Below are 8,994 nucleotides of genomic sequence, written 5' to 3'. Positions count from 1 at the left end.
CCGTCCCTGTGCCTGCCCTCCGGATGTGCCCACCCGCGCCCCGGAACCGATGCCCGCGCCCCGGAACCCATTCCCGCCACCGTCACTCCCGACTGCGCGCAAGCGCGCTGCGGGCGCGCTGACCTTCAGCGGGGCTGTGGTGGAGGCGCCGCCATGTTCGCCCGGGGGGCTGCTGTCGCGCTTTACCAGCCGCAATGGTAACGGGCGGGGACGTGGGCCGAGAAGAGTCCTGTAGGGACGAGGGGACGCGTCCCGGTGCTGGGGGACAAGCGGCGGGGCGGCCCGGCGGGGCGGCCCCGCGGGGCGGCGGAGGCCAGCCCCTCGAGGCTGCAGGGGTGACGCTCCCCTCGGCCGTGAGACGCCCGTGGGTGGCGAGGCCGCTGCTCGAGTCAGCCCCCGAGGTGCTGTGGGCTGCTGTGTGGCCGCAGGAGCGGTGACCTTAAGGTTGAGGGCAAGCGGCCTCCGCGGGGCTCCTGCCCTCGGCGGTGACCTGGTGGGGACGGAGGCCCCGTCTTCTTAGCAGCCGTTCTGTGAATGGGGGACGAGGAGGAGATGTGAGCTCATTGGGAAAAGGCCGGTGGGGTGAATGGGAGAGGCAGGAAAAGTGACAAAGGACGGCTTCGCAGGCGACAGTCCTTGCAAGGAGACTCTGCTCTTGTCAGGAGACGGTGTGGCCACCTCTGCGTCTTTTCAGTCAGCTTTATAGAACAGCTACGTTTTCATTGGAACTGGACCCTTTTGATGCCCTGCTGTCTAGCCTGCGTTTGCACTGTGTCATTATCTAAGGCAGCGAGTAATTTATTAAATGATACATGGTGTCACAGGAGAACAGAGGAAGATCTTGATACGAGGCATGTTTTAGAGTGGCTTGTCCCAGACACAGATTTTTCAGAAACAGCAATTCAATTTTCATCCCTCTGAAAGGGACCTGGCCTTGACAGGTGTTGGTCTGCTAGAGAACTGGTGAACTAGTCTAATTTCTCCTGCATTCAATTTTTAGGGGCCAAGTCAGGAATATGGCAACTCTAAAAGACAGTAAGTACTGGTTTTGTTTGCCTTTGAGAGAGGGAAAGTGTTGCAGGGAAACCATATGTTAAAATATAATTTGAGTTAGCCACTGTTGAGTAAACTGATCACAATACAGCATGACACTGCTGTATGAGACTAGCATTTCTTGTATTGAACAAGTGTCTTTCGGAAAAGGCTTTGCTTAAAATGATTTTAGCACTAATTCAGATGTCATTTCAGCAGTCCACTATGGTCTTACTCCTATCTTCAAAATAACTATCATAAATGCTAAAAAGACATTTTTTGATCACCTTTAAGAATTAATCTATGTTCTGTTATGTTTATTCTCTGTGTGTTTATCCAGTGTTGGTGGAAAAAAAGGTTGACTGAATGGTACCATTTTGGTAATGCTTCTTTAAGCCATTCCTTGCAGGTTCTTCCACAGGGATATTGCCTTGGAGTTGTGCTTGTCTGTGCAGCACCTGTTTTTTTCTTTTCCCATCAGTATTTGCATGAATCTCTCTTTTTCCACAGTCTAAGTAGAGGAGGAAGTTTACTCTGTCTCTTTATACTATCAATTCTTTTTTTTTGTTTCCTCTCCTTGTTATCTGGGAAGAGATGACAATATGCCTCAAATTATATACTTGTGAAACAGGTAGAAGCAGAAGGGAAGAGAACAGTAGAAATATATTATGTTGGGCTAAACATTAAATAAATGTTATGTCTGAAGGAAAAAACACATCTATTGTAAAGAGGCATTTGGGTTAGTCAGATTGTTACCCTTACTGCCAGCCTACTACAAATGCTAAGGTCTTTCAGGAGGTTTAGTTGTGCATTATTTGTTTGTTTATTTCCTTCTTTGAGGAACTTGGCAAGATATTTTTGCATGACTTTTGATAGAATTTTATTGCTTGTTTTAATGTCTTTATGCTCAGTAAAGCACATGACCTTCAACTGTTAACCTTGTAGTTACCAGGCGCTTGAAGTCCATCAAGAACATCCAGAAGATTACCAAGTCCATGAAGATGGTTTCTGCAGCAAAATATGCTAGAGCTGAGAGGGAGCTGAAACCTGCAAGAATCTATGGAACAGGAGCACTGGGTGAGAGAAGAATCTTATGCTGTGTGATGCACAGGGAGCAGAAGAGGAAGGTTTCATGGTGGTCATAAGATGCCTAGACTTTTTTAACCTTTTGGTAGTTTTATTCCAAACAAATCTGCATCTCTAGACTAGCTTGATTGTTCCTTGTAAGTAGTTTATAGATTATGATTGTTAAGAGTTCTAGTGTGGAAGTCATAATTTCTGATTACGTCTTCAACTTTGGGGGGGTTTCAGCCATAAAAGCATAATAACTCAGAATTTCTGGCCTGCTTCTATCAGTGGAGTTGGCTCCTTTCTCAGTAGCACCTACAGCTATTGCCAGATACTGTCATTGCTAATGCTTGGCTGCACATGCTCTTGAGGCAGTGGACTTGGAAGAGTGAACTTAACTAAGTAAAAACACTGACTGTGTGATACCTGATCAGAGGTGCGTCTGGCCTTGAATTGTTTCTTTGTTGTCTCTGGTCAGATCACGTGCAAACTGGATGTGATTTGGAACGCCTTTAGGAATTACTTTAGTTAGACTACTTCAAATGTATTTTGATATGTCCTATTTAGTATGACCTTGAAAAGCAGGTGCATGTGAACATCAGGTTCAGCAGGGCCAAGGGCAAGGTCCTGTACTTACTTGGGTTGGAGCAATTCCCAGAGTCAATAAAAGTTAGGGGGTGAAAGGATTGAAAGCAGCCCTGTAGAGGATGTAGTGGTGGTGCATGAGAAGCTGGACACAAGAAGTCAACTGTGTCTTGGGCTGCATCAAAAGAAGCATTGGCAGCAAGTCAAGGGTGGTGATTCTTCCCCTCTGCTCTGGTGAAATCCTTCACCTGTAGTGTTTTGTCCTGTTCTGGAGTGCTCAGCACAAGAAGGACATGAACATGTTGGAGTGAGTCCAGAGGATGGCCACAAAGATAATAAAGAGGGTTGGAATGCCTCTGCTGCTGAGGATAGGCTGAGAGTTGGGGTTGTTTAGCCTAGAGAAGAGAAGGTTCCAAGGAGGGACCCTTTATTTGGCCCTCTTGTGACAGGAAAAGGGGTGGTGGTTTTAAACTGAAAGAGGGGAGATTTAGACTGGATCTAAGGAAGAAATTTTTTTACAGCAAGGCTGGAGAGACACTGGCCTAGGTTGCCCAGAGAGGTGGTAGAAACCCCATCCCTGGAAGCATTTCAGGTCAGGTTGGGTGAGGCTCTGAGCAGCATGATCCAGTTGAAGATGTCCTTGCTGATTGTAGGGGAGATTGGACTAGATGAGCTTTAAAGGTCCCTTCCAACCCAAAACATTCTGTGATTTGCTTCCTGGCACCCCTGAATAACTACTTCATTTTTTTATTATTATTTTTTAGCTCTGTATGAGAAAGCAGAAATAAAGGCACCTGAGGATAAGAAGAAGCATCTCCTTATTGGTGTGTCCTCTGACCGAGGTCTGTGTGGTGCTATCCATACATCTGTTGCGAAAACCTTGAAGAATGAGATTACCAACCTCACAAATGCAGGAAAAGAGGTTATGGTGGTTGGAGTAGGTGACAAGATCAGAGGCCTGCTTCAGAGGTAAACAGGAGAAGGGTTTGGTTTGGTGGGTTTGGCTGTTTTCTGTGGTATAAATTTCAAGATTTCTTGCAAATCCACATGGGCTTCACAGGCAATTGCATTTTTGTGTTTCTTTAAAAAAAACAACAAACAAATCCCAAACCTGTGATCATGCTAAGATGGCTTTTGATCATCTGGACATTAATGAAACCACTGCATAGCATTTTTTGAATAAAAGTTTTAAAGCTAACACCGCTGACACTGCTACAAGGCTGTGTGTATCATGTAGCTATCATAATAATTTAATTTGAAACAGAAGTCAAAACATATGTCAGAATCCAATTCAGCAAAATGCTTGCTTCTGAACCCTCATAATTTACTGAACTTTTTGTGTCTTGGTGCCACATAGTTGTGCTTTGGAGCATCTACTTGTTCTAACAGAGTTTTGATATTACTGCAGGACACATGGCAATTATTTCCTGCTGACATTCAAGGAAGTGGGCCGGAGACCTCCAAGCTTTGGAGATGCTTCGGTTATTGCCTTAGAGTTGTTAAACTCTGGATATGAATTTGATGAAGGCTCTGTCATCTACAATCGGTTCAGGTAAGAGTCAGCTGAGACTGCACTGGGAAAATACTGGGTAGGAGGCTTCAAGGAACATGTTGGCCCAATGAAATATGAAATGTAAATGAATATGAAAACTGAATTGTCACCATTTACTTCATTTCATGAGGAATGAGGGCGTTTTGGTTTGTGTGAAGAATCATTTGAGGTTTTTCTCACTAGAATCATAGAATGCTTTGGATTGGAAGGGATTTGGAAAGCTCATCTAGGCCAATGCCCCTGTAGTCAGCAGGGACATTTTCAACTAGATGAGGTTGCTCAGAGCCCTGTCCAACCTGATCTGGAATGTTTACAGGGTTGGGGCTTCTAAGACCTGCCTGGGCAACCTGGGGCAGTGTTTCACCACCCTCAATGTGAAAAATTTCTTGCTTAGATATAGTCTGAATCTGCCCTCTTTTAGTTTAAAACCATCACCCCTTGCCCTGTTGCAACAGGCCCTGCTAAAACGGTTGTCCCATCTTTCTTACAGATCTCTTTAAGTACTGAAAGGATGCAGTAAACTCTCCCTGGAGCCTTCTCTTCTCCAGGCTGAACAGCCCCAACTCTCAGCCTGTCCTTGTAAGAGAGGTGCTCCAGCCCTCAGATGGTTTTTGTGGCCTTTTGTAAAAACTGTGAATGGAATTCTCTTTAGACTTGAGTGGATGCTTGGGTATTTACTCAGTACATGTTTATATGCACATGGTGTCTGAAATATTATCATCAGGATTACAAGAAAACACGGATTTCTTTTGTGGAGTTGGAATGCCCCAACTTGTCTATTCTAATTTTATCTTAAGCACTCAAACTCTTTCAGTTCAACTAAACTGTTACACTGTTCTTATACAGGTCTGTCATCTCTTACAAGACTGATGAGAAACCCATCTTCTCCCTTGAAACAGTTGCTGGATCTGGTAAGCTGTGAATTAGCAACCAGTAGTTAAGTGATAAATCCCATAATAAGAGCTCTGAATGTGGGGCCATCATGTGTGCAGTGTAAATTTAATGGATTGTTGTATCTTGGCAGTACAAGGCTGACCTATCAAGGTGCTGTGGGACAAGGAGGTTAAAAATAACAGTTGAACTGATCCTGGTTTGAGATTACAAGTGCTTAATTCTTGTTTGAGAGACAAAACTTCATCAGTTAGTGTTTTCAGCCTGGGTATTGAGTCATTTTGCACTACTCAGTGAAAACCCTCCAGAATAGCACTGTATGGGAAGGTCAAACTTAACACACCAATAATGTGTTTGACCTTGGTCAGAATCTGATTTTCCTGTTGTTAAAATTGAATGAAAAGATATAAAATATTTAAGCTCTCTGCTACTTAAAATTTTGTTATGGAAGTACACGTAGGACACAAGAGAAAATTCCTCTGCACTGCCTTAAGCAGAGAAGCAGGCCCTCTCCAAGTCCACTCTCTCCTGTTTTACAGAAAGCCTGAGCATCTATGATGATATTGATGCTGATGTGCTGAGAAACTACCAGGAATTCACACTAGCAAATATTTTGTACTACTCCCTGAAAGAATCCACCACCAGCGAGCAGAGTGCTAGGATGACCGCTATGGACAACGCTAGCAAGAATGCTTGTAAGTGTGCTCTGTGAGCTTCCTGGGGCTTTGGTAGCTTAGCATGAAAGTACTGACTTCTCTGTGTAGTTCTTTGTGTCCAAAATTGTGAAAAATGAGCTGGTTTCTCTCTTAATTCCATTTAGAGAAGGAGGTGATTCCCTCTGTGTTTAAAAGCAAATCATGCTTGCATTGAGTTAAAATAAGCTATGTCATACCATGGTATTTACTAGTCTGTCAGCTGTTTTTCAGATGTCTAATGCTGATACTTCAAGCCAAATTATCAGTTTTTTAGAGTGTCTACTAGTAGTGTTATCTGTAGGGGGGTGAAAAATTAGAAGTGCCTAAGAGTCTTGATCGTCTGCATAGATTTATTAAACTACTTGGTATTCTGTTGGTACAGCTTCTCTTTCATAGAATCATAGAATGGTTTGGGTTGGAAGAGACCTTAAAGATCATCTATTTCCAAGCTCCTTGCCATGGGACTAGACCAGGTTACATAAAACCCCATGCCACTTTGCTTTGAATGCTTCCGTGGTTGGAGCCTTCTCTGGGCAGCCTGTTCCAGTGCCTCACCACCCTCATAGTGAAACATTTATTCCTAATGTCTAATCTAAATCTAGCTTCTTCCAGTTGGAAGCCTTTACTTCTTGTCCTGTCATTACATGCCTTTGTAAAAAGTCCTCCTTCAGCGTCCCTTCAAATACCAGAAGGTTGCAGTAAAGTCTTCCCTGAGCCTTCTCCAGGCTGAACAACACCAACACTCTCAGCCTGTCTTTATAGGAGAAGTGCTCTAGTCCTTTAATCATTTTTGTGTCTCTCCTCTGGACCCAGTCTAACAGATCCGTATAATTTTTGTGTTGGGGGCCCCACAGCTGGACACAGTACTCCAGGTGCAGTCTCATGAGAGTGTCAGGGCAGAATTATCTCCCAGAACTTGCTGGCCACACTGCTTTTGATGCAGCCCAGGATTTAGTTTGCCCTCTGGGCTGTAAGCACACATTGCCAGCTCATATTGAGCTTCTCATCCACCAGCACCCCAAGTCCTTCTCCTCAGGGCTGCTCTCCACCCAGCCTGTATTCATGCTTGGGATTGCCTAGGTACAGGACCTTGCACTTGGCTTTGTTGAATTTCATGAGGCTGGCATTGTCCCACCTCTTGAACCACTGAAGGTCCCAGTGGATGGCATCCCCTCACTCCGGTGTATCAGCTGCACAAAACAGCTTGGTGAATACTTTGTATTTGAGTGCTTATATATGTTTAAATTATAACCTTATTTTTTTTTCCTAGCTGAAATGATTGACAAATTGACCTTGACATTCAACCGTACCCGTCAAGCCGTCATCACCAAGGAGCTTATTGAGATCATCTCTGGTGCTGCTGCTCTGTGAGTACCTGCTCAGATGCAAAACAGGCGTTGTTGCAAAGTGGTGTAATGCTTGTGCATCCTGCTTCAGTCAAGTTAGCAGGAAAGGTTGGGACAATCTGTGGCGTGACTCCCAAGCTTATGAGTTTGCAGAGTTCTACTAACAAGCACGAAATTTGGGGGTCTTTCTTGGCCAGATAAAGTAAAAAAGCTGCTAAAATGGATCTTTAGCCTCAACACACACCGTTGCCTGGTTTTCCTCCTTTTTGTCTTCTAAGAGGGTTTCACCCTTCTTCCTTTCTACCTGGGTTCCTCCTAGTCTGCTGAAAGCCCAGTAGTGTTGGGTGGGGGAGGGCATCTCAGGTGACTGGCATGCTTTTGGGTCAATCAGCCTGGTTTTGGTATTCAGAAGCTGAGAATTTGGGGATGTGGTCAGAAAGAGGAGAGAATTTCAGACTCTGTTGCTACCAAATGTGTATTTTGCTCGTAAGTCGAGTATTTTGCTTATTTCTATGAGAAGTTTAGTGGAGGTGTGTCCTGCAGGTTACAAATGGCGTGGGTTTAGACCACACTTTGTAACTGCATGTGTCTGATGCAAGTTGTGTCTAACAGTTAAGATCTGTGCTGTTTTCATATGCAAATACATGTGTTAATATCCTGTGTGGTTACATAAGGCCTAGAAGACCAACTATATGGCAAGAAGATGCTGTATTGTGCTCCTCACAATACATCCATGGTCATAAATACGTTCATTGTTTTGCCTTTTTGCATGAGCTGCTTCCTAACCTGCTTGTTCTGTTTTTTCTCGTAATACCATAACCAGGGATTAATCGGAAAAAGCGGTTCAGCCAAATCCAAGAGAGGTAATGTTGCAAAATAGAAACTAGATTGTGTTTTTAAGGGAATTAACACAGAAAATCTCAGCCTCAAGTGAGGAAGTCACAATTGAGTGTCATTGGTCAAACATCCCTTCCCAAAGAGCTGGGAAACTGCCCAGTGCTAGTTTGAATTTGTCTGAACATAAAGTTTTTCAGTAATTGTAATCAAAATACATCTATGAGAGTGTCCATCCACATTTGACAGGATTTTCTGGTTTTTTTTATGGGTTATTGGATTCATTTGGAGTTACTCTTTACATTTTTATAGTGTCCTGACCTTATGCAGTGGCTTTAAAATGTCTCTGTGTAAGATCTTCTACCTAGAGAGGTTTCTGTAGATAAATAAGTATATTCAAACCTTAAAGGAAAAAATATTTTGGAGGGAGGGGATAAGGAATATTTGTGACTTGAAGTATTTAAATTGGAGGAGACAAAAGTTTTAAATAAATAATTAAAAGGGTTTTAATTTTCTTCAATTTTCCTTGCAGGTGAAGAGGAGCTCTGCTGAGCATGTGGTTTAACCTGCCTGTGTCTGTGTTAACAAGGCCATTCTGTTGTTTTTTGAAGAAGTGGTAAAGCCCCAAAAATCTGTAAATTCTTGACAATAAACCACCAACATGAAACAAATGTTCTTGGTAGTTCCATGGAGCAAATGCTCTTGGTCTCTTAAGTGTCTGGATGTGAGTTGGTTACTCTTCAAAACATCCTTTTTCAAGGCTGTGCTGTGTATTTTGTATTTTATTTGGCACACAAAAACATACCGGGGGAGATGCTTCATTTGAAGAGTAGAAGAGGTTGGCTGCCTTCACCTTGTGTTTGAAAGTGCTCAAGAAAGTGAGAAAGGATAAAACATTAAAAAAAAGAAAAAAAAAAGAATATAACAGAAGTGTAAGGAAGAAAAGTTAGTGGTGTGGTGTAAGCGTGGGAGTAGCTGCCCCTCCAGCAGA

At 43.4% G+C, this 8,994-nt stretch overlaps 1 protein-coding gene across 3 annotated transcripts; it reads left to right on the top strand.

Annotated features, from left to right (window-relative positions):
* The first annotated feature begins 85 nt into the window (after positions 1–85).
* Positions 86–8,796, top strand: ATP5F1C (ATP synthase F1 subunit gamma). Of its 3 annotated transcripts, XM_054178528.1 has the most exons (10): positions 86–197; positions 1,001–1,035; positions 1,978–2,109; positions 3,450–3,654; positions 4,094–4,237; positions 5,084–5,148; positions 5,668–5,823; positions 7,094–7,190; positions 7,993–8,032; positions 8,536–8,796. In XM_054178528.1, exons 1-9 carry the CDS (start codon positions 154–156, stop codon positions 7,997–7,999), a joined length of 885 nt encoding a protein of 294 aa, XP_054034503.1. In that variant the 5' UTR covers positions 86–153; the 3' UTR covers positions 8,000–8,032; positions 8,536–8,796. The 3 variants fall into 3 exon arrangements, with proteins under 3 accessions (XP_054034503.1, XP_054034504.1, XP_054034505.1); XM_054178529.1 differs by lacking the exon at positions 7,993–8,032; XM_054178530.1 differs by lacking the exons at positions 7,993–8,032; positions 8,536–8,796 and having other exon boundaries at positions 7,094–7,194.
* The last annotated feature ends 198 nt before the right edge of the window (positions 8,797–8,994 follow it).

Source organism: Dryobates pubescens, chromosome Z (genome assembly GCF_014839835.1).
Source record: "Dryobates pubescens isolate bDryPub1 chromosome Z, bDryPub1.pri, whole genome shotgun sequence".
NCBI classification, from domain to species: Eukaryota; Metazoa; Chordata; class Aves; order Piciformes; family Picidae; genus Dryobates; species Dryobates pubescens.
Note: the sequence above shows the minus strand (reverse complement) of the source record. Positions and strands in the feature narration are given on the sequence as shown.